General features: G+C 39.7%; 3 protein-coding genes across 3 annotated transcripts in view; 2 read left to right on the forward strand and 1 right to left on the reverse strand.

Annotated features, from left to right (window-relative positions):
• LOC137974750 (SREBP regulating gene protein-like) overlaps window positions 1–345 on the forward strand; it is a 6,382-nt gene extending 6,037 nt beyond the window's left edge. Inside the window, exon 5 of the mRNA XM_068821713.1 lies at window positions 207–345. Within this exon, the coding sequence (XP_068677814.1) occupies window positions 207–290 (84 nt within the window). The 3' untranslated portion in view covers window positions 291–345. The remainder of the gene's footprint in view (window positions 1–206) is intronic.
• A 676-nt stretch (window positions 346–1,021) lies between these two features.
• Window positions 1,022–18,164, forward strand: LOC137974748 (uncharacterized). The gene is made up of 17 exons (XM_068821711.1): window positions 1,022–1,161; window positions 2,344–2,502; window positions 3,205–3,465; window positions 4,956–5,825; window positions 6,792–7,057; window positions 7,493–7,763; window positions 8,236–8,496; window positions 9,962–10,105; window positions 10,543–10,714; window positions 11,196–11,323; window positions 11,936–12,139; window positions 12,628–12,800; window positions 13,741–13,798; window positions 15,280–15,360; window positions 15,837–15,905; window positions 16,440–16,640; window positions 17,088–18,164. The coding sequence occupies exons 1-17, from the start codon at window positions 1,069–1,071 to the stop codon at window positions 17,127–17,129; spliced, it is 3,453 nt and encodes a 1,150-aa protein (XP_068677812.1). The 5' UTR covers window positions 1,022–1,068; the 3' UTR covers window positions 17,130–18,164.
• Window positions 18,165–18,303: 139 nt separating this feature from the next.
• Window positions 18,304–24,099, reverse strand: LOC137974749 (ADP-ribosylation factor-like protein 6-interacting protein 4). The gene is made up of 5 exons (XM_068821712.1): window positions 23,574–24,099; window positions 22,092–22,155; window positions 19,978–20,064; window positions 19,394–19,463; window positions 18,304–19,187 (listed from the first exon to the last, which is right to left on the reverse strand). The coding sequence occupies exons 1-5, from the start codon at window positions 23,971–23,973 to the stop codon at window positions 19,128–19,130; spliced, it is 681 nt and encodes a 226-aa protein (XP_068677813.1). The 5' UTR covers window positions 23,974–24,099; the 3' UTR covers window positions 18,304–19,127.
• Between the last annotated feature and the right edge of the window lie 1,446 nt (window positions 24,100–25,545).

Here is a 25,545-nt window from a genome sequence, read left to right on the forward strand (position 1 = left end):
GTAATAAAAGCTGGTAAGTCTCACTACCTGGTACCAGGAGTCAATGAGTTAATTCACTCCTCATAATTATTGTAAGCCATTGTTACATGATCGATGAAAATGTAGAGACTGCTGCGGGTTGCATTCAGGCATGTACATCACTTAAAATCATTAGAGTTGCTTATATTGTTTAATTTTTTTTTTTTTTTGTTCTTTTCGTTTTTCAGAGCGTCTGGCATGAGAATTCTTACAAAGATAAAACATTTAAACACTGCTTTGGTTTAAATGGACCAGACTTTGCATCCATCTAAGTTAACAACAAAAGTATTGATTTTGAAGATTAAAAGAAAGTCTTAAGTATTTCATTATACAGTAGTATAGTACAGGCACAAAGAAAATAATTTGACCTTTACAATATTTTGAAATGCTTTTTGATGCCAAGAGCTCAAACCTCTTGTTTTCCAATATTTACTAATTTATTGCAGTTATTTTGGTTAAGGCACCAATTATTAAGAACCAGTAAAGAATTAAGTCAGTAAATTAAATATTTAGTTGCTTTATAGGTATTTGAATATCAAGAAAAAAAGTGATTTGTACAGTTGTTAGTTTGTTTTAAAACATGTCAAGCATTATTTAGATGGTGCTACATGTAGCTTATTTAATACTGTCTTTGTAGGACAAGCCAGAAGGTCTTTTCGTTTAGATTTTTTTTTTAAATAAGAGGCCAAAGAAGGTAATGACAGATTGTCTAAAACTAAAACTTGTGGTGAATTAGGTGAGGAAAATAGTTAATTCTCTGAAATTTATTCTTGTTTATTTTGATTTTTGCCAAGGCCAGCCAACATACTGTACATACAGCTCTGTACACTAATAATACAATTGTCTTTGTTAAAGTCATATATTATGTTAAAATTTTGCATCATTACTAATTACTGTTGATTATTTAAAAGTGGCCAAGATCAAAGTACAGCTGTACGCTGTAAATTGAAATTAGTTCATAAAAGAGGTAACTCAAGTTTAATATTACCTTTGATTTACAAAGTAAACTTAATGTGTAAGACAGTGTAGAATTACAAAAGTAAAACTGCAATGAGTTTTAACAGTGTTGATTGGCCCTACAAGCTGACGTGGCTGGATTCTTGTCTGCAAGAGACACTATTGCCAGGCTCACCATGGACCAAGGTACTGTATAATAATTATTATGGATGCATTTTTTAGAATAAGTTTCATTGCAAAATTGGTCAATGGCACTAGTGTTATGATCATAATACTTTTGGGAAATGTGTAAATGTGTGACCTTATTAAACAAACAAACAAACAACACAAGATTGCAAACAGTAGTATTAGGATCTTAACAATATTTAAAAGGTCAACTGGCTGTTGAATAAGATGTCACACATTTACTATGAAAGGAAAAGTGAATGTGTGAGACCCAAGCGGAACTGAGAAAAAATCCTCGTTCCCAATGGGATTTGAAACCATGACCCAGCTGGATGCTCTTTGAACTACTCAAGAAGCTAGCAAATTTTAAACTCACACTAATCTTATTGAAAGCTACGTTTTAAAAAAGAAATATCATAGGGCCTCCCCAAGTGAGGCAAGTTGCTATCGATATTAAAAACTTTTTAGTTGTTGATAACAAAAAGTTGTCCATGACAAAACATTGCATGAGTGAACCAAGTTAGTGACAACAAATGAGGCCGTTTTGTCACTGACAACTTCCTTTTTTCCCGTCTGTGAGCAAGTTATCAATTTCGCAGTGATACAAACGATTTTTAAAGGTTTCCAGTTTCTTATCTCTCTGTTCCTGTCTTTGTTTTATTCACACCTGACACTGAATCCTACAAACAGTGCATGGTGGGCTTTTTATTTTTCTGCGTGCACATAGCACATAGCTTTTCTACCTATACTTTCAGTCTGACTTCATTGGCTAATGGAGCTGATTGGACTGCTCTTATTTTAATCTTCCACTGGTTATCCTTGGCTTGCACCTGAGATCATGGCAGCCATGAACATTGGTGTACTGAATAATAGTGAATATCAGTCTTTTGGGAATTTGGCTCTATTATCATGCAAAACGCGAGCAACATTTTGCTTGGTTTTGTACTCCAACATGAATGTCTAATCACGTGAGTGCAAGCCAAGAATGATTGTTATAGTTCAATTTATTATATTATATTATAATTTGATTTTTCTCTATTTCAGATTATGATAAATATTAGACAAAGAAAAATCGAAGTTTGAACTGTATTGAAAAATTTTAAATCAAGGAAAAAATTGAACTACGACTGTCACTCATCGTAACCAATCCCTTAAGCTGGCACTTAATAAAATGTTATGTGACATTTGTTTTTCATTGGTTAGATAAGAGATGCTATTGACACCCACCTTGCAGCCCAAGTGAAATCCTTTTGCAAGAGTTCTCGAATCAAATCAATTTTACCCTTACTGGATCTTCTGGGAAAACAGTTTGTTGAAAAGCACCTGAAGGATTTTTCAGATTCTTTTGATTTTGACAAGCAGGTGAACGGAGGGCATAATTTTCATCTCTACGGTGGTTGTAATAAGTACTGAAAGCTATCGAAAAGCATCGGTTACTTCATTAAGTGAAGGCAGTTGACTGCTTTTCCCCTAAATTGAAGTTACAAGACAGATCCTTTCAAACCTAAGATGAACCCCCTTCCGCATCTTTCCATTGACCTGTATAATCATCTGGCATTAGAGAGAGTAAAATCTATCAAGTCTCACTCCCAGGGGACCCCAGGGGTCAATGCGTTAAAGGTCACCTACATGTGTTTTCGAGTGGAAGTAGAGGTTCCAGCATGCGTTGCTAAGTGTAGCCTAGGTAACCATGTCCAACCAAAATGCATAGAAAATTACGACATTGGATGCAACCCGTTGCTTTTCAAAGGCCTGGTTGACTGAGCTAATCTGCCAGCCATCAAAAAATGGTTGATCCCAAAAGCTACATGCATGAAAACTATTTTTAAAACTTTGAAGATCCTTGATCGTGACCCCTTCATTAAAAATGTGTTTCTGTTGTCCGTTTCTTATGCTTCATTTTATAATAGACAGTAATTCACTTGCATTATACTTGCATTTTTCCAATAATTGTCTTGCCGTTAACATCGGTAGTTTTAATTTCAAGACTTGGAAATGTTGTTTTCAGAAGACACTGTGAAGGTCTTCAATTGCTGTTAACAATTTATCTTCTTTATACTCCAGGAGATTCCAGTATCCTCTATGTTATCTGAATCCAGCAAAGAAGAGGCCCGTATTTGGCTCCAAACATGTCTCGAGGAGATCGCAAAAAGGCTTGGGCTGAGCTGGAGAGATGGGGGAGATGCTACAGCAGGAAAGTCATTTCGTGACACATTGGAGTTTGTGGGATTTACAGAGCAAGTGGTGTATCGCGGAATGGAAAAGGAACTTGCAGCTGTTGAAAAGGAAAGACAAGAGAATGCAAGATTTAGAGATCACAGAGAGGTTCATGTGTTAAATTTCCTTAAATTTCTTAAAGTGCACATGACTCGAAATTTCACCACCAGTTTTTATGTCATATCCTTAAAATTCAGGCTTTGCTTGATAGGATTTCGTTATTAGAATCTTCCAACAAATGTGCGAAGTGAGTTTTTTCTTAACACGAACTTCGGCATTTTGGCCAAAAAATTGCAACATTTTCCGCGCGGCCAAAAAGGTCTTCATGACGTCATCAGTTGTGTTAGATTTGCAGCGGGAAATACAAACAACAAGCCAGTATTGTGTTGGTAGCGGCCCTGGGCTAGTCAGCTGCAAAAATCCCAGTTTGACCCCAGGTATATCAATGCATCTTCTTCCTACAAAGGAGGATCGAATAAAGAAATGGACGAAATTTGTCCAAAAACACCGGCCCGGTGTCAAACCTACCCGGCAAACCTACGAAGACTTCGCTGCCGGTGCTGCGATCCGGTGCCGATCTAGGTGATGTGTCTGGGGTTTGAACATTTAAGAACCGATCTTTCTTAACTATAGACCTAGCAAAAAGAAAGGAAGATTAAAAAGCGATTGCAACAGATCGAGAGGGAAGGAAAGTGCATCGTGAATTGATATGCTCGCACGGATAAGCCGATGCTCTCGATCGACCACTTTCGTTCTATGCCATATCGTTCCAAGCCAGATGGTGCTACTTCTACAATGACGATGAATAACGACTTCTTCAATGTTTTTTGGAACTCGGATATCAATTGAAATGCACTTAGCGCGTTCAGTGAATATAAATCGACTGACAAACCAAGTCCCAAGCCTGCCTACAGATCGTTTTCACTGTCACGCCATAAAAACTAAATTCGAAGCCGTACAATGGAAAAGGCCAAGAAGTGTGGTTTTCCGCTGGCTGAGGAACGGAAGAAGCGGAAAACGTTTTCTTACACACGGCTGGGAGTCTGGGTACAGGTGCGGGGGGTTTCAGTTCACGTGGCTTGTGTAAGGTTTCAGTTTTTGTTTGCCATCCGCCATTGCCTGACATGCCCCACCCACCCACCCGTGAAGTACTTTTACAATGTGTTAAGTTGAGGTGAACTTATTCTCTAGCCACTTTTTTGTGTCATTGTAAGACAATTATGTTCTTATGTGAATAAAGGTCAGGCTACATGTATATGGTTCAGAATCTTAACGTGACACATTTTATATTTCCAATCAAAACAGATTTCATTGTTTGGTGTCACGCAAGTGCTGTACTTTCAAGACCAAAAACGTTAAGGAACTGGTAACTTGTAAACACATTTATTTCTAGGTCATCTTCAACCTTGTATAGATAAAAATCCGGAAGACGTCACGGTTTTGATTTTAGAATATGCGGAAACCATCTGGTCATCCGCGAACGTTCGAATTCTATAAAACGCCTTCCAAATAAAGTTCTCCTCGCGTCTTTTAATAATGAAATGTATGCAAATGGATAATGCTGAATGTGTCAGAATAACAGTTTTTCACCGTTATAGGATTTGTCTGCTGGGAGAGGTGTTGGCTTACTCACGTACAGTCATCAGAGTGATGCTTTGGGAAAGGCAGTGTCTGCTCTCCTGAAACGTCACCCTTCTCAAGTAAATCGCATTTGTGAGCAGCTGCAAGGACGTCCACTTCCAAGCTCGCTACGCCCATTGATTTGGTTCATGAGATTATTGAGGAAAAATGCACCTGACCATTTGCGTGCTAGTGAGGACTGGGACACTCAAGTTGAGGAATCATACTCACAGTTTCTAAGTTCACTGGGATTTAGCTCCAAAGAACTAGGTGTATCAAATTCGCTTCATTCGCCTATAGCTGGTGTTATTAGACATGCTGTCGCACAGGCGCAGAAGTACAGACCAGGACTTCACAGTGAACTGATTTCAGGTTTCCATGTAAAGAATGCAGCAGAAGCATTAAATGTGCTTTACGTTTTGAACAGGAGTTACGAACCACAGTACGCCTTATTAGTGTTTCCTCTGATCTTTGCTTTTAATGAAAATAAACTGGATACACCAGAAAGAAATTCAATCATTGATCTACCTCACAAGTTGGCTCTTTCACTTGACCTTTTGCTGAAAAACTGCTTCCCTGCAAGGTTGCAAGTATTCAGTATGGCTGATCATGTCGTACAGAGGCTTCATCAAGAAGATGAAGAGCTACACGGTCATCTCATTAGTGAAACTAAGAAGAGTGTGTCATTTGATCCTCAAGAATTCCTGGTGAACTTTATTCATACTGAGAAAGAGAAGGCATTGCTAGCAGAAAAGCAGGCAGTGGGAAGTTCCACTGATTCATTGCCATCAGATTCCAAGGAACTTCTCTTTCATCCCACAATGTTTATCAGAAAGTGGATAGGAGAGGTACTGACTAGGTTATGATTTTGCTACATTCAGATGCCATGATGGCTAAATATATAATTGAGTCTTTTTTTTTTCATTTTTGAAAAGTATTTATGTTAGGCCACAGTATTATTAGAAGCCACAACCTTGGACAAAATAATTGTTTATCACTCAGCACAATTTTTTCCCTTTCCACTGCAAAGTTGGTGTTCCAAATGGCTCAAACGAAACATCAGATTCTAGGTTCAATATTGGAGAGGGGAATGAATTAATGAATGAATGCTAAAACATGAATTGCCTGCTGTTCCAGAATAGTTTTTACTGTGATTTATTTCCGTCCTTGTAGCTATGAGTGCAATTTTTTAGGCTATTGTACATATACCTTAAGGTATTGTTACCTTGGCGTGGCCATGACTCTGAGGACTACGTATCCTACTCTTCATGGACAGTGCATGGGTGATATTTATCGTTCCGTGGATCTAACCTGTCAAGGAGGTCGTAACTCACAGATATTAGGGAGCTTAAGCACGTGCGTTTTTGAGACGCGTACGGCAACCGGAAGAGAAAATTTTGCGTGCCAGGACAGTGGTGTCTCCCAGATTTTTGTACTAATTATCTCTGTTGGAGAAAAGATACTTAGCAATGTAAACGTGGTTGCGTGAAAACATGTTAAAAGGGAAAAAAGCTCACCTCCGGTTGCCGCCTGCGCCTTAAAAACGCGCCTTCTTTAGCTCCGTATTAATTAATGACTAAGGTCATTAAATTTGTTTTATACATTTTCGTAGTGAGTGCACCCCACCCCCCACCCCCCGCCCCAAATAAAAAGACCATTTTGCAACGTCCGCGAAGGATAAAGTGTCTTCACCATTTTTGTAGTAAAAGAGCTTTAACGTGGGATCATGGCAACTATTATGGGATTTTTGGGAGATGATGGCCTACAGTAAACATGACTTTGTCGTCAGTTTTAGTTTTATTATTTATTTTTAGGGATTTGTTGGAACTCTAGGAGTCAATGCTGTAATGTTTGTCTGGGATCAGTGCTTTATGTCTAGTTGGGCACCTGTTGTGATGGAGAACACTTGCCTCGTATTACTGCAGCTGCTGAGAGGTCACATCTTACATGCTAAAGGATACACTAGCATTAGAAGAGTGTTATTGGATCATCCATGTGAGTTGTTCACGCTGGATATTCAGCAAGGCTTGTCTTACCTGAACAATGGGGGTGCAGTTATGGATGTCGGCAATCTAAGACAGTGAGTTATACATCCCGGTATTTGCTTTTTTATGCTAAGGTTTGTGGCACATCTGAATTCATTGACGTTCGTTTGGCCGTTGATTCTTGAAAATTTAGGCGATCGGAAATTTACCTTACCTCATTGTAATCATTTGTCTGGAAAATATTTATTTTGTGACGAAATACGCATTAATTCACATGATTTGCACTTTTAAGCAATGACTGTGAAGCTCTTGCATTACCGGATGTGATCTCGTCCTCTTGAATCAACTACAAAGTCATACAATAAACAACTTATCAAGCTCGAACTTTCGATCTTTACGGGAAAATCTCAAACCTTGGTTGGCCTTAGTGGCCTCGTTATCGCTCGGTCAATACGACAAGACCTTAGTTTGAGATTTTCCCTCACTCTCGGTAAATGGGGTTACTTATATTATCTTGTTCATTTATTTAGGCCTACCCAGCTTCCCTCCATATCAAAACACGAAGATATCTTGCCTAGTCCAGTGCCCTCTCCAACAGAATCCCATCATTCAACAGTGAGCAGGCCTGTTAGCAGACGGTCTACTGCACATAGTGCGACACCGCAATCAGATTCCGAGGAATTATGGGTGGAGATGAATGTGATCCCAACAGGGGCCATTGAAGCTACTACAAACCGTGACCCATTTGATGTGTACATAGACGAAGTCAGGTTTATTCCTGATAACGCCACGGCCGTTAAAGTGAGTGATCGGTATTACCTGTACCACGGTCGTGGAAAAGTTGAGGAAAAATCGTTTTTGCAGAGAAGGAAAAGCAGTAAATGTTCATTAAGTTGGGTAAATGTTTAGCTCAGCTGGTATAAGCGCTGACTGTTGTGCTATGGGTTTGGGTTCAAAGCCATGCATGGTCGGACACCTAGCTACGTCAGTTACATCAAGCTCTTCTAAAATCCGAGGGTAAATAAAGATGTGATGTGAATGGGTTATCATAGGTGGTTTGGAGTATGCTTGCTCAGGCAATAAAGAGAAGACGTTCAAATGATATTCTTATAGAAAGTTTTGTTGGATAAATTATTTCAACTTTGTCATTGACGGTTTGACTGTGTCAAACACTTTTAATGTCGGCCGGGCGTTTCATTTTTGAAAGGAAAGTGACAAGTTGAGGGGTCTCGTAGCATGTGCTATCACATCTAACTTTCTTGTTACAAAACAGGTAACAGGGCGAATACTGGACCCATTCTGGAAGAAGCCAGCAACTCTAGACATTCCGGATATCGAGGCGTTTCCGTTGCTCGAGTCCTCAGCGCGATGCCCAAAATTTCGTTTCCGATACACCGTGAAAGTGCCTTCTGTAGGCGTTACTGGAGATGTCATGTTATTGCTGAGAATCTATACTCTTGATGTCAATACTGGAGATTTAATTGTCATTGGAAATAGCATCGTCAAAATTTTCAGTCAAGACGATAGTGAAGAGGTACTGAAGTTCTTCCTACTAAAGTATGTGTTGTGGTACTTTTTTTTTCCTAGTTCAAAATTTTTCAAACTAGTTCAATCTGATTTTTCTGTATAACTATTATTGATTGTACAATACTTAACCGAAATTTGCTCTTTACGGAGGTTACTTATTCTTACTCATAAAATTACACCTCTTAGAAGCAAGCACCATATCCACAAGGAGAACGGCAATGTGGTCGAAAACGCCATGACTTCAGACTATCTAACTTAGCGATATCATAAGAAGTTGCCGCCGGATTAGTCCAATCTTGTTTATGTTGTACAAAACGGTTGAACTATCATATAACTGCATGAATGGGTGTGAAAGGTTTTGAAGTAAACTTTAGGTAGAAAATGAGCGGGTCATCATTGTATGCTCGCGTTGTCGTCAAAAATGCCTCATTTCCCTTTTTCAACCAGTATTATTCATCTTTCCGTTTACATTTTGTCCACTTCATCAAGGGTCTGGAAAGGTAAGGGGAGGGGGGGGGGGGGGGGGGGGGAGGAAGAGGGGGGTCAAGGTTAAATTTCAGCACATTTACGATACCGTTTCATTCCCTCAAACTAAAATAAGTCCTACAGACTTCAATTCACCCTTGCTGTGGTTATCGATGATAAAAGTTGTCACTATCAACGAAATATACCGCTGCATTACTATTTTGTATTGGATACGCTATTTTTGTGGCGGTGCCGTTTCCGTTGCCGATGCCGTTGCAGTTAGGGAGCTTTAGCAAAGACGACGGGAACGGCAACGAGAACGTCATCACAAAACATAAATTCTCACTATGGTAATCATTTCACGACTATTCTAAGTTTTTTAATGTGAGAAAGGTATGGCAGTCGCTCAGGAATGAAAACGTTATGAGCGGCGCTTTATTTAGGGGATAAAATGAAAATTTATCTTCAAACGCTGACGTCCTTTATAAAACCTCAAATTTGATCATTTCACGTTGTTGCTTTGCTGACGACGGCAAAGAAATAGACAAAAATGAAAAACGCACGTGCAGGGCGTGCAAAGCTATTCTCTTTGGCCACTAAATTTGTGACGTTCTCGTTATACATTATGGGCTAAGTGTCCTGAAACTGGATTGGTACGGACGGATTTGAAGTAAAGAGTTAGACGGAAAGATTCACTGTAGTTTGTCCACGTTTTGACGAGTACGCGGAAGAGAAATGTTAAAAAATGCGTGCCGCACGTGCAACACGATCATTTTAGAACTCTTAGAACTCCAACCTCGTTCCCAGATTCTCTTTCTTTTCCTCCCTTGTCAGAGAGAGAGAGAGAGAGAGAGAGAGAGAGAGAGAGAGAGAGAGAGAGAGAGAGAGAGAGAGAGAGAGAGAGAGAGAGAGAGAGAGAGAGAGAGAGCCTGGGAACGAGGTTGAGTTCTTAAGGAAATCTTTAACACAGAGAGGAAATCTTTAACACGGTTGCATTTTTTCCTTAGTGGCATTTAAATGCAGGAGGACACCAGCTCCGGCTCAAGCATATCCTTCCATCCACTGTGGCTAAATTAAGTGAGGAAGCCTTCCATGGCATCGCTAATGTTCCAGTGTGCTCGATTCTCATCAGACTGTTGCCTTCGTCTGAGGTGGGTGCCACGCGTTTTCATAAAGGTCTCAATTCACTGTTATGAAACAGATCACCAACTGGGTGTTTGTTGAGCTACATATTACGCAAAGATAATTTGAATCTCTTGGATGACAAAACGCAGCTCAGTTGACAATAATACAGCGCTGTGTTACTGCACTACCACACGTACGCAATGCGTACCTATTTTTTAAGGGATTGTTTCTAACTCAATTTGAGTCTTAAAATAAATCAGTAATATTACCTTTTCTACTAAGGGTCAGTCGTTTGTCTTTCTTGGGAGCTAATCCAACTTTTCACATCTTATGATCCTACGGGTTGATTTTCACGAAGAGTGTTGATTCCTACCTCTTGCAAGAGTGCGAAGATGTATTTGATTGACCATCTTTGTGAACTGAGTTCGCTTCGGTAATTGAAAGCTTTTTTTTCCACCAAAAGGAGTACATAGAACAACCGGGTTACTCAAGTGGTTACTATAGCAGTGACCAATGCCAGCCAAGTGATTCTGAGTGGCGCATATTCAGGAGGTTCCAGAACTATGACGTCTATCCACCAACAGTCAGAGAGGCTGTGCGAGATGTCAAAGAAGGAGAAGCAGACCACGAAGACAGTTAGTATAAATATTTGTAATTTCAATAAAAGTTTGCAACCAAAATGGATGGCAGGATGGTAATTATGGTAAATTTAATTCCCATTATATAGTCAGACTACCCTCTACACAACAAGACAAAAATGTGGTACTGTACATGCGAGAAACTACAGGGAATTTGCATAACTTGTGAGTGTAGATGTTTGAGCAATGATGTCAGTTTGAAGGAAGAAAAAACTACGTGAAGTCCAAACATATGTGGGCAAGGAGTTCCAGTCAGTAATATACCGATGAAAGAAAGAGTGTATTTACAAAAAGAGTATTTACATGTTCAATAGTTCATGGTCACCTTTTTTTCGTACTGTAACTTAAAATTCTTGGCTTCCAATGAAATCCGGATATTTATTAATAAGGGTGAATAAGTGAAATTGCACCTCATTCTAACAAATGACACATTTGCGAGCATCTGTTGTTAACGTTGGCGTTATTTGTTTGTTTAAAGGTTTTGATTTCACCAATGACCAAGCTGTGTATCAGTGGTATCAGCAAAGAACCAGCAAACACTTGCTCATGAGGCAACCAGCCAATCCCATGGATCTTGTTAAAGTTGTACAGTACGATCCGACACAAGTAAGCTAAACAGCTCTGTACCTATTGCCTTGTTATCCAATCCCTATATTCTAGCGAAACGTGGTAAAAACTGGTGAAAGGGGTGAATAGGCCCTGCCTATTATACCGAAGTATAATAGGCAGGGAAAGTTTTGGACTCTAGATCAGTCCATGACAAAATAAAAACCAACAGATGAATGAGTGAATTTGTGTGTGAGTGAGCGGGCGAGCGAGCGAGGGAGGGAAGGAGGGAGGGAGGGATCCCTCCCTCCTTCCGAATGCTCAGATGTTCTATGCGTTAAGTTTCTTTTGTTCTGGGAATCCCATGCTTTATGTTAGACACTCTCGATAAATTTGTTTGAACGGTCTGATGTGTAAACAACTCGCACCGCTCTTGTCGCGCAGTTCGTCAAGCCTGAAACGGAAAAATGCCCGCGCAGTAAATATGAGGACTAAAGTTCGGTCGCCATAATTTTCCCGACGGACAAAGCAATTGAGGATCTGCTCTTCGTCATTATTATGTGCAAAATTGTCTTATCTTTAGTTCGATGTCATTAATGAAGGGAGGTGTTTTCGCGATCGTCTTGAACTTAATTAATTAATTAATTAATTATTATTTTTTATTACTTTCAGGGTCTTTCACTGATGGTTGAGCAGGCGTATGGCCTGACTGGAAACGCTCAGTTTGTAAACGTGCTTGTTTATGTTTCTCCTGGGAGTGATGTTCATCATCAACGGCGGGACCAAGACGGGTATGGTGGGGAAGAAAAAGCACTTATACAGAAGCGTGACTTCAATAGTTACCAAAGATCCCCGAAGTGGATAGATCCACCCTTGGTAAGTACGCTAAAATTGCATAAGGCAAATTTGAAAGTTGTGATTCTTTCCTTCAGTCTTGTGTTCACCTGCTTTACATGCAGAGCACTCGTTTTGGGCTGTGGCTCGTAACGCGTAAATTGAAGCTTGGTTCCTGGACGAATATGATTTTCCCTGTGAAGGAGTTTATATTTACATCTTATTCTATGGTTTAACATGCAATACGCGCGGATATTTTGCGAGTTGCGTAGTATTTTTCCGAACCCCAACAGGGGCGAGGAAAACTACGAGCAATGAAGCATCATGAGCCATCATCTTCAAAGATCCTTTTGCTTGGAGGATCGTAGTAATTAGCTTAAGTAAAATCTTTTGCTTTTTGCTTTGCAAAAATCAGTATTAGGACAATCCTTCCCAGGGAGTTTCCGGTGCCAGTATATTAATCTTCTTCTTCATGTGAAAAACTCGTTAATTGTTTGTTTGTTGTTGTTTTTTTTTTCCCGACACTTCAGGTGTTTCATCCTTTAAGATCACAGGCCTCAGCCTTGGTTATGAGACTATGCTCATTGGATGCCTCCTACACGCCAAATGCAAACAGAGCTGCCCCAGGCACCGTGACTGCTCGCAAGGGAACCGTTTTGCGCATACTTCCGTTTGCGTGGACTGTTATGCCACTGTTTTCAAAGTAAGATAAGATCCAATTCAGCAAATCGTACTTAGAGCGATTTTCAATTGAGTGTCAAAAGTAATTGGCGAATTGCTTTGGTTTTGCGTAACTTCTCCCAGTGATTGGTTCAAAGTTCTCGCGCCACTTTCTCAGCCAATCAGAAGTGAAACCAAAACCAATAGTGGCTCGCGCGTGCACGTTTCCCGCGCTTTGTGTCGGCTACGTGTAATTTCTTCGGGTTTTGATTGGCCAAAGTAATTACTTTGGTTTTGGTTTAATGACACTCGATTGAAACTCGCTCTGTTGATTGACACTGTAGTTGATATATGGTTTGGTGGTTCGTTTGTTTGGTAATTTCTGAAGACAAGCCATTTCGTGAGACAAGGAAATCAAACCAAGCAGCTCCTTGACTGTGTCGTCACAAATCAAATTTGCCTTTTGTTAATTGCCAGGTTATTCCTATTGGTCGATGTAATACTTAGTAATCAAGCCTTTAGTCCCAACGTAGGCCATTAGTAGTTGAAAGTAATAGTCATTCCCATTGGTTGATTTAACACCATGCAACCGAGACCTCCGTCCTAAACTTGGCCTGCAGTACTGAGTTAAAAATCACAACTAAACCAGCTTAAATCGACGAAATTCAGCAAATGAAGGTTACGTCAACATCGGGGTTCGTGCCAGGGTTAGTATCGCACTTTGCTTACCGGTATTTAATAACCCGGCTGCGTTTTTCGATTAGACTACCACAAGACAATACAAGAGGCCGACTGCAGTCGAAGGCAACCCGAAGGCTGCTTTTTAAATGGCTTCTACCCTTATTACGGCAGGGGTGAGCGCAACTCCAGTCCCGATGGATGCACAGAAGAGTATATCAGAAAGAAGAAAAGTAGCCGTTGACCATTTTTATACTGAATGAAGTCTACTTCTTAATTGGATTATATCACCTTTTGTTTAACAGGGAGTACGTAAATGCTGGTTTGCATTACTTACCATTGTTCGAAGGATCCCCAAGTCCTGTAAGTCAAACAATTTTTTTTTTCAAATGCTTGCAGAGTAGCGCCATGTACGAAAATGTACGTGGCAATGCTTCCAGCCATGCATGTTTTTTTCAAATATACTGCGCTGTGCTTTGGCAATTTTGGTCCACCTAGGACTTTTTCTTAATAACCACTGTCTTCAAATCCTTTTTAAAACCAAATCCCAATGGGGCACATTCATGTGATGTCACATCAGCCAGTTTGGTTCCTTCAAACGTATAGAAAATAAGATACCACGTACTAGTTCTTTACAACCTCTGATTTCATTGGAACGGTTTAGAATGTACCTCTAGTCTGTTTGTGATTAGGCTCCGTCGTTTTTGTTACTTCACTTCACTTCACTTTATTTATAAACAAATCACGTGCAAACAGGACCATGGTAGCCCACCGTTAGCATAGCTATTTTAGAATTTTAGAAATTTTTACAATAATAGGGAGCTTACTCAAGGACGACGATGCCGCCAACGAGAACGTCGTCTAAAAAGATTGTTTCCCGTTATTGTAATAATTTCTTTATAACCCCAAGTCGTTCGGAATGGAATGTGTGTATCAACTTTGCGGGAATAGAATTGGCATGAACGGTGTGGTTTTTTGGGAGAAATTTAAAATGTTTCGTCACGTTCTCGGGTCCACTGCACACCCTCAGATTTGGTCAATTCACGTCGTTGCTAGGACTGGGACGACACCGAAGGGAACGAGAGAAAATTAGCTGTTAAGGACGGTGCCTACTATTGTTGTTACGCATACGTTCTGCGCATCTCGAGATACTCGGATTTCCTATCGGCAGTGCTTATTAATACAGGGATATTTTTGCGCGGTTCAAAACTTTGCGAAGAAAGCAGAACTTAGCAAGTGCTCTTAGTATCCAAAAAGGAAATTTGGGGTAACCACCATTTTTGAGAGATAATTAAGCTTGAATTTGGAAAGGAACGCCATACTTTGCTTTGTATTTAAAAGCCTTTTACAAATATTGTTGATTAATTATCTGTGAAAAATGCGTGGTTACCCCCATTTTTCTTTTTGGATTTCAATAACGCTTGTTAAGATCTGCTTTTTGCGCATAGTCAGTAAGCCGCGCAAAAATACCTTTGAATTAGTAGGCACCGTCCTTAATTTTTACAGATTTGGTTACGCTGACGTCAAAAGTATCAGAAAAAACACGCGCGGTTCAGTCTTTACACGCCATACTAGTGCCCAGCTTGCGCGCGGTCCTAAAACGCTACGGAGCCTCCTTAAACCCCTTGTTTTGTGACGTTCTCGTAGTCGTTGGAAATTTACAAGAATTATACAAACAAAATTATACGAACAAACTCCTCGTACATTAGAGAGAAAGAAGAAAAGAGAGGAAGTTATAGAACTATAGTACACCACTAAAATCAATTTACGTTGTATGGGCTCTTGCTTTAAATATTAGTTTCTATTTCTGTGTCGGACCATGTTTTATTCTTGTTTTCTTTCAGTCTTTCTTGCAGTTTTTATCTAGTCACCCCGTGGATTTCAGCATGAGAGAAGCTATTAAACAGAACACTCATAGTTTGCTGGTAAAATATACTTGTCTACGTAGAGGCTTACCAGCCACCCATCCCTAATATGTGTGTTTTTACTGGCAATCCCTGTTCCTCACACCACAGGGAACGTAAACCCCTTCCGGAATGCCATGGAGATGACAACAATACAACCTCGTTCCTGGGATCTATCCTGCAGCAGGAGAAGAGAGATCCTGGGAACGAGGGTATCAAGATTAATGACAATCGGGCTACAGTACGGCCTGAGATCAGGTCCCAGTTGTTTGAAGGGTGGATAGCGCTATCCATCGAATAAACACTAGCAAAACCAATTGAGTTACCGAGTGAATAGCGCTATCCACCCTTCGAGCAACTGGGGCCAGGCCTTATAAAGGTCAACTTTCTGTGAGCTAATTTTATCTGTGTTTCCGTGGCACAATTACCAATGAGAAGAATTCCCAATGAAATTTTGTCGTGAAGTCAAATTGGTTTAACTACTGTTGTATTTGTAGGGAGTTTCTTGTGTGGCAGTGCGTCTGTGGGATGCGCATTACTCGCTCGAAGATTGTATTCCTTTATCAGTGAGTGATCTTTGTTATTATCCAAGATATAGAGCGAGTTTCAATGGAGTGTCAAAATAATTACTTTGGTCAATCAAAAAGGATGGAGACAAGTCAGTAAACCAATCAAAACTCGAAGTAATTACACGTAGCCGGCACAAAGCGCGGGAAACTGCACGCGCGAGCCGCGATTGGTTTTGGTTTCACTTCTGATTGGTTGAAAAAGTGGCGCGAGAACTTTGAGCGAATCACTGAGTGAAGTAATGCAAAACCAAAGCAATTTGCTAATTACTTTCGACGCAATTGAAAACCGCTCTATCGTTGTAATCATCAACATTGACTTGATTAACGTCACAACTTCATTTTTATTTATAAATCAATTTCCTCGATGTGTCATTGAAAGTCCTCTGGAAACTTGTTGAAGATGGTAGTTTTCATGAACGCGAACAAAAAACAAACTGTCCTTTAATGACGAAGGACTAGCATTGGTCTTGAATAGCATCACTTGGCGAGTCTATCAAATGAAGTAGTTAATGACTGACTTTTGCTTTACAGGTCCACGAAGAATTTCTGTCGGTTGGCAGCCAAGAAAAATATAAAAAGTCAATCCAGATCGCATCAGGGAAGCTAATATCAGATGTGGTGCTTCAAAGTCTTAGCAGAACAGAAAGAAAACAGGGCGTTGAAGGGGAGAGTTTCAGAGCTGAAAAAGATCATTATGAACAAGCCATGAACAATGTATTCGATGAACTTTTGGTAAGACATATCATACGTGTTACACGTCATGCTTATAAAGATATAAATTTTAAGAGTGTTTACGAGGTTTATCGCATTACAAATCGAGTGGGACACGTTTGCACCACTCAGTACGGGTACCATACCGTCGTATTCACTACTGATACCGTTTTAGGGCAATGTATGCAGCTTGCATACATTGCTCGTTTATGTAGAGTTGTCATCAAGAAGCCATTTCTTGCTCTTTTATGCGATCATTTTATGGTTTCATTGCACCTGCTCCGTGAGGCTGTAGAAACGGTTAAAAGCATGCAAATATTTAAAGTATAGTCAAAGGGTTTGAAAAAGAAAGTCAAACGTCGTAATCTCTTATCAGTTCATGGCTTGTTGAGGTTTTTAGTAGTATGGTAGACAAGGCGTGCAGTGAACGGCAGTGTAACAACATTAACCTTCTCTTTTCTTTATAAGGATGATCTCCTTTTGCAGAGCGGCATGGGACCCATGCTATGATGATGTAGTGGAAGCTTTAAAGGGGACCTCCACTCCTTTATTAGTAAATAGAATAACTTTGAACCGGAGGAAATAATGTTTTTAAAGACCCACCTTCAACCGACAGGCGTTCCGTGGCGAGGAACCTTTTCATATGTGAAAATCCCGTCAAAACTCAAATTCATCCAATCAGATCGCTACGGTAAGCAATGCGAATTTCCATGACAACAACAAACTATCGAAAAGCCTGTTAGTTGAAGGTGAGCCTTAAAATTTTTCAAAAAGAAGTGTTTTTAACTTGAAAAAATAAATTTTAGAATTGTTTATTTTCACTTTTAACTTTCACGGGCGGCGGTGACCTGTTTGGGTTGCCTAATAGGCCATTTCCGAGTTCACGTGCGAAGTTTTTGTGATGGTAATTAGTTCTACTTTACATATGACTTCGCACTTAGACTCGCTTTAATGATGAGGCAGACATGAACTCGGAAATGGCCTTTGGATGGTCTGCATCTGACGTCACGGTTGGTGTACAGAACAATGAAGTGAAATGTCTTTTGGGAATTTGACTCTATTCTAATGCAAAACTTTTGGGGCCATTTTCTATTGTTTTTTACACCAACATGGCATGTAACACAAAGAGCCTTGTATCAAAACAACAGTACAAGCATTATACGTCACAACTGTTCAGGATGACGGTGCTCGGGAAATTTGAAAACTAAAATAAGCGATTCTGAAAGTCATTCATTTCAGATACAAGAGCTTTGTATGAAAACGTTTGAACCTGAAGACATAAACAATCGTTTTGTTCGAATGGAGGTTTGTGGGAACACTGAACACCTTATAAAAAGAGAGCGAGAATGAAAAGCACTTTACAAATTTTACGTATGACTCATTCGTGTCACACGCTGTAAATGGCTAACAGAAATTTTAAGTTTCATTGAAAGATGAACGACCTCTGTGTAAATAGGATAACGTGGCCAAGAAAGCAGCTGTGAAAGTTTACATACACAATTAATTTACTACGAAGTGTAAATAAATTTATATTTTCCAAGTTTACTTGTTTTTTGGTTGATGATAAAAGTACCTTTTCCTAGCAGTCCTAGAAATGGCTAAGTATGAAATTGATAAAAGCGGCTTTAATCCCATTTCTACTTGATGTCTTCTCGTACATTTCGAACGGCGTTTGTGTTTTATAATTGATTGACAATATCCAGCCAATCATGACGCTAGAAAACAAAAATTTGGTTTTATCAACGGAGTTGATAATGTAAATTGGCCACCGTACAGAGATTCTAAAAGGTGACGTTTCGAGCGTTAGCCCTTTGTCAGAGCTATGTGCCAAAGACGAAACGTACTTGACAAACACATTCTTCAGTGCCGCTCCGAAATTTCCAAAATCTGTCCAGTAAAATAAAAATAAAAAAGTATTCGCTCTGACGAAGGACTAACGCTCGAAACGTCAGCTTTTAGAATCTCTGTAGGGTGGCCAATTTACATTATCAACTCCGTTGATAAAACCAAATTTTTGTATACTACTTCCCCACCCACGCAGCACCACAGTTTCTTTAGCAACTACCCCCTTCATGACGCTGGAAAAAACATACAGAAGGCGATAAGTCCGAGACACTATTACATTTTGACTGTTGTGATTGTTTGATAATGCGAGGCGCAATTGGTTAAGCCCTGAACCAAGTGTAGTCGTACAAAACAGAATCCACCCTCAAGTGAAAGCCACAGTACCTGCCGTACTTCAAAGTTAATTATGGCTTACTTAGGGAACTCAGTTAAAACGAAGCCAGGTTCGTTCACTTCCGCCACATGTCCTTGGTGCATGTGAGTAACCAACGTTAAATTGAGGTGTGAGGGAGCCCTCGTATGTCCAAGGAGCGAACGCTCTTCTACCAGCACGCGACCCTTCCAAACGGTGACGAACTGTAAAAACACTCCAGCGATTACAACGTATCGTATCTGTGCAAGTCACAACATTTATAGTGCATTGTCCTATCTTGGATCATTGCTTCATTTATCCTGCAGACCAAGGTTTGCTTGAAAAAACGCTCCGTCCCCACGGGTAGCGTTCTGAAATGGAAAAACAACAACAGAATATAATGCTGGGCTTGAATATAAATGCCAATAAAATGTAGACACTGCCGATTGATTTCGAACGTGCCCAACAGAGAAAAATATTGATTTCTTATCAAAGTGCGTCGTTCATGCAGGGTGTAGAAATTCCCAGATCGAATCATCACTCCCTCATATTTTGACTACAGTAATGTAGGACGTACCTTATTGATAACGTTGTGCCTGGTTTTGCTGACAATTTCTTCGAGTATCTCACCGGTCCCTTTGACAAGTCTGTGAATAAATATAATATTAAGTGTACCGATAATTTTCTACAGAAAGAAAAAAGCGCTAGTTGCCATTAGTGCTGACGAGAGAGGGCTGAATAGCAACATTCGATCCACTACCCTTCGCGGAATGGGAATATTCATCAAGAGTAGCCGTTGCTTCTCCTTTCAAAGTTCTTTTGTCAATGGGTTGCTGATTTCATATAGGTGATGCTACTCGATTCTAATCATACCAAGCGACTTATTGGGCTTAAAAATGTTTTATTACTAGAAGTATCGACACTCATTATCGGTAACCGGTCGTTTCTCCTACATGCGTGAAGTCGTTTCGCCAACACTCACCAGACTTTTACACCGTCGGCAGAAGATTCACATTAGAATGACTGAAACAAAACGGAGTGCTTTCCTCTCCGTGGGATTCAAGAATGCGTTTTTCTCATTCCGTGCTGAAGGCGAATCGACTTACGCGCAATGACCGACGTCCTCAATATCTCGTGAGTTGTATGTGCTGGCTTCCCTACCTGTGGCGACCTGTTTCCGGGTCATATACTCTCTTGACTTGTGCCTGCTGTTTTTCATATTCTTCTTTTGTCATTGGCACCATGGCCCTGTTGAAGAATTAATAATATTTAATAATATACATGAAAAAAATTATGCATTCTCAGGGGTTTCAATAAGCACCGACGGCCGACGAAAAGCGTCGGCTGCATCGCTCAGAGAAGTCGGCTACTTTTTACCCTACATTGAATTAATTGAAGGATTCCTTCAAACCTGAAGTAAAATTCATTTTTATCGACTTGAATTTACCTTTTTTAACCTCAATTTCAAAATAATCATCAGATTTGATATTGCCATCTTTGAGCTACAGTGCACGGCTATAACTTTTTTCCGCATTTTTGCCTAGAACAACCGTCACATTTTTTACGTAATTCAATTACGTTTAGTTACGTCCCCAAACATATCAAGACGTTTAATGTAAAACAGGTCGTTCTTGAGTAATCGCTGCATCAAGACTTGTTCTCCAAAAACAGTAAATTTTTCGTTAGTTTCATCGGTTAAGCCTTTTCGTTTGTTCAGATTAAAATGACATATTCTTATCGTTCGACAGAACTGATTTCTCATGTTGAGAAATGTTGAAATTCGCGCTTGAAAAAACGCGCAAAAAAGGTTTGCCGTTCCCGGCAGCTTGAAATTGGTAGTAATGATGACATGAAGTTGTCGAAACATCATAACGTTAAAAATCATTAATTTTCCTTTTGAAATGGTTTTCCAGATCTTTCTTCCCTGGAAATTATCAAAAGAATGCGCTTAATTGCACACTCAGTGTCTCTGTTGATTAGAAATCTTCCTTCATCTTCAGTGCTGGAAATCACATTTCAGAGCTTCTAGATTTCACAATCGTCTGGGGGAGCATGCCCCCAGACCCCCCTAGACGAAGGGGCCTAACGGCCCCTTCTTGATACAGTCGGCTACTAGACTCAAACCAGCTGCCTACTTCAAATTTTATTGAAACCCCTGCATTCTGATTGGCTAAAAGCAGAGCGGGGTTGGTGCGAATAGCTGTTAAGGGAGGGCGTCTCTAAAACTGCTGAGACCAGCATATAACCGATAAGGCCACTGAATCCTCAAGGTCAACATCCATGCAGAGTATCATTCCCTTTAAACTAGTGCTGATGTTTCTGTATAGCCCTGGGCCAAGTTGTTTGAACTGCAATAAGTGATAATCTTGAGTTAACTGTGACAACCCTATCATGCCTATAGTTTAACAATGGTAGTTTAGTTCGCCTTGCAAAGAACAACAGTTACTTAACTTAGTCCAGTAGGCTTCATTTATAACTGTCCTTTTTAACATAATATCAATTTTGTAAGAACATGTCCAGTAGACCATATAATTTGTATTCTCAGTATTGGACTGGAACGAGCTTACAATGGAGGCTAACGCAGTGAAATCTTTTCAAATGCAAAAACTTTTAAATATGTTCCCCTGCATTAGCCTCCATTGCAGGTTAGTTCCAGTCCAATGCTGACAATACAATTATGGTCTATTGAGAGAACCTACAGCTTTCCAGACAGTCTGTGATTAGAAGACAAAACTATAGATACAACAGAAACAATGCACTTAGCCCTGATAACAAAAGAAGATACAGGTCATTAGGGACCAATGTAAAAAGCAGTCTGGAATAGCTGCATGATAACTGACGTCCAATCTGATAACCGACACACTTTCTGTTTCTGGTAACGAGCAAGGTCTGTCCTTTTTCCTTGGGTCTCCTTGCACATGAAATAGAAGATAATACATGGCTGCAAGTGGAGAATAATTTTATCTCCAAATGTTGGTAATACCTCTCAAAAGCGAGCAAAGTGAACAAGTCACAGATGTTAACACAAGAAAATAAAATTTGTATCCACAAGCAGCCATGTAATGTTCTGTTCATTATGTAAACAACAATAAAATACTAAAACATTTGCATTGGGTGCATTTTATAACGTAACCACGTCAAAGGTGACCTTTTCACAGGTGAAAACACCTGTTCACATCACCAGTTCTTGGATTTCCTTGGTGTTTACAAACAATAAACAGCATTAATCACTTTACATACTGGTAAGATTAATTTAATCATCTTTGTTGGCTCACCTCTTTTTTGAAGCTGCATCAACACCTGTGCTTGAGGAACCAGTTTGCTTCTCCAAAACATCACCTGTTGAATAATGATCTTAGTGTAAAGGATCAGCTGATCCACATCTGATGGTAATTGAAAACCTTATCATAGCTGATACATATCAAGCCAGCATGGAAGGCAGGGTCGCCAAGAGGTTAGGGTGATGGACTCGTGAGATCAGGAGGACCTGGGTTTAAGTCCAGCTCCGACCACCAGCTGGGGTTGCGTTCCCCGGCTCAACACTGCAAGTGCACTTGTAAATAGCCAAATTGTTCGCCTCCCACCAGTTGGGATTATTAAAACTGTTGTCTTCATTTGTATTGCTTTGTTTCATTCATTTGAGGGCCACTATGCAAACTACACGTACTTGTTACCTGTAATCAGTGTTCACCCTTGTTGAATACAGGGTATTTATTTATTTATTTATTTATTTATTTATTTATTCACCCACCCAACCATGAAATTACCTCTGTGACTTATTATTTAGTAATAGTAAGAAAGTTTCATCTTCTCACCCACTGACAAAAAAATGGCCTGGCGTTACACGATCTTTTTGTCAGTGGATGAGACGGTTAGCCTGATGGTATGAAACTCTTGTATCAATCCTAAATGATAAATCGCAGAGAAACAGTGAGAGATACAGCTGTGAGACTTATCATTTAGCTCTTATTAACCAAGCAGGAGGTCTGTATGGGAGAATCTTGACCGAGGTCGTGAGTACAGACCGAACGCAGTGAGGTCTGTACACACGACCTCAGTCAAGATTCTCCCATACAGACTGACTAAGCTCGGTTAATAAGATGTTTATTATATGGCAAACAAGAACAATTTAATTCGTTTAATGTAACTGGTTTGTACTAACTGACATTTTGCTTGTGAACCGCGATGAGTGGCGATGAGCTGAACTTAATTCTGTCAAAGTTTGCTCGTCATCCTCTCTTTTGTCATCATGCTGTTTGGCACTTCCATAAATAAATATTGGTAGAAGAAAACACTCAATATTTTTGCATTTTAGTTTGCATCTTTTCACCGCAAAACATTACCGGTCTAGATGCCAGTCTAGATGGGAAAATCTAGACCGCAGTCAATATTGATTTCAGCCAATCAAATTCGTGAACTTGGTAGTTCCCAGTAATTGTGAGACAGAGCCATATAATAAAATAGGATAATACATGTCAACACTCAGTCAAAAGTCAAATGTGTTGGGTCACTTCCTACTCCCGTGCTGTCAGTGCCAATAGCAGGACTAGGAAGTGACCAAATTATTGGTCACTCAATCTCTTCTCAATATATGGTGCACCATGAAGTCCATATTGAATGAGGGAAAGGGGTTCGGGGTTGTTTTAAAGCTTAATTAAAGCGACATAACTCACTAAAATAATGCAAAAAACATACGCATAAAATTGCCCTATTTCGGCAAAAGGGCCTTACATGAAGATCACAATTTGCAATCAGACCTTCTGAAGGTATTTTTGAGCACAAATCTTTCTCCTTTAAAGTCTTGACTGCAGCAGTCTTTTTTTCATTTCTTTCTTTCTGTTTTCTTCTCTTCTTTTCTCTTTTCTTCTTTCGTTTTTCCTTCTTTTCTCTGCAGGATTTGTCTCTGCTCCTATTTTTACTCTTCTTTTTATGTTTTCTGCGATTACTGTCATCAGAATGTTCACTTTCGTTTTCACTGGACGAACTACTGCTACTGTAATCTCTTGACTTCTTAGTCTGCTTTTTCTTCTTCCTCTTCTCCTTCGCGATCTGCTCCGCGCGTATCTGTTTGGGTGATCGCGACCTTTCTTCGTCGCTTGAACTTGAGGAATCGCGACCGTACTTTCGCTTTCTGTCTTTCCTATCGTCCATAATCATAACAGATCTTGGCTTTTGAAGGTCTTTAATCGTTGACACCAGACGAAGACGTTTAAACCGTTAAAATTGTATCAGTCCTCAAATATTCTCGCGAGCTGCGCTGGAGTCTCCAACGGCGCCATTTTATTTTCCGAGAAAGTCAAGTGGTCTGGCAACTAGTTCTCATGCTCTCGCGGCTCATGCTTAGCTTATTGTGCCAAAAAATACTCAAAAGTTAGTTGCACAAAAATTGCTTGAAAATTGAAAAAGTTGAATCCTAAAATGTGAAAAGCTGTATACAATAGAAAGTACGGAACCCATTTATACGGAGTCCATTTAGTGCCATTTTCCTCATCAATTTTTTTTAATACAACTTTTTTGGCACGACTATTGCTTTTCTTTTTATCTTTTTTCTACAGCACGACTTTCTTGGCTCTTTCTTGGCACGACTTTTCTCTGCACCACTTTTTTTACACGACTTCCTTGGCACCACTTTTTTGGCTCGACTTTCTTAGCACAACTTTTTTGGCACCACTTTCTGTTGGCACGACTTTTCTTGGCACGACTTTTTTGGCACGACGTTTCAGATCTTCTAATAATTCGTTCGTTCACTGGCACTGAATTTGGTCGCACACGAACAAATTGAACATTGTCCGAAGTTCAGTGCCAGTGAACGAGCGTATTTATTATATCATTGAGAATTTAATAATTAATATTATTAAATTCTCAACCTCGGATAATGCATTTCTCGCGCTCTGATTGGTTTACTCAATCTCGGTTATCAACTCATATACCTTAGTTTGACCTTATATGGCAAATGGTTGCGCTAATTTCTCTCTGAATAAAGCAAAAAAAAAAAACGAAAGTTCCGATCAATTCCGACGTAGAAGTACGCGAAAAGGTAAGAAATTTTTTGTGATAAGCCTGGGTCTGTCTGACCACCAGGTATTATACAACATTGCATCTTCATCAAGTTTTTTTTTTTTTTTCGCTCGGATTTCTCGCTTTTTTCGCTCGTATGTCGTACTTCCTATCTCTAGGTATTTATGAGAACAAAAATATCCCAACTTCCACTTACATTCCCTATAAAATCAAACCTAAATTTTACAAGACATATATTTCTTGTTGCATCTGCGGCCGATCCATGACGCAATTAGTAAAATACTGTAGAGGTTTATTTCATTCCGCAACTATTACTTCTTCAGTTTATTGTTTTTTACACTTCTGCTTTAGATTTTGTGACGAGCCTAGATACACCATAAATTTCTCATTATATAACACGACAAACAAAACATAGCATTGCTATTTTTCGTTTAGGAGAAGACAGAGGGTGGACTGTACAAGCAGCAAGGTCGCTAGATCGTCTGCGCACACTCGAAGAACCTCATTGGCGAAGAGAATTTAGGGAAATGATCAACTCAGCATACAAGGAAGGCTGATGAAGTAAAATGCAAGATTTCTTTCCAGTTTCCCTCTAATGGCATTGTAACTCTTGTGGATGAAAATAAACCGCACATAACGTTTAAAGGCTATTTCTTTTTAATTAACTAATAATACGCAAATTCTTGCGATGTAGTGTTCACTTCATTGAGT

The sequence above is a fragment of the Montipora foliosa genome, chromosome 11 (genome assembly GCF_036669935.1).
Source record: "Montipora foliosa isolate CH-2021 chromosome 11, ASM3666993v2, whole genome shotgun sequence".
Lineage (NCBI taxonomy): Eukaryota > Metazoa > Cnidaria > Anthozoa > Scleractinia > Acroporidae > Montipora > Montipora foliosa.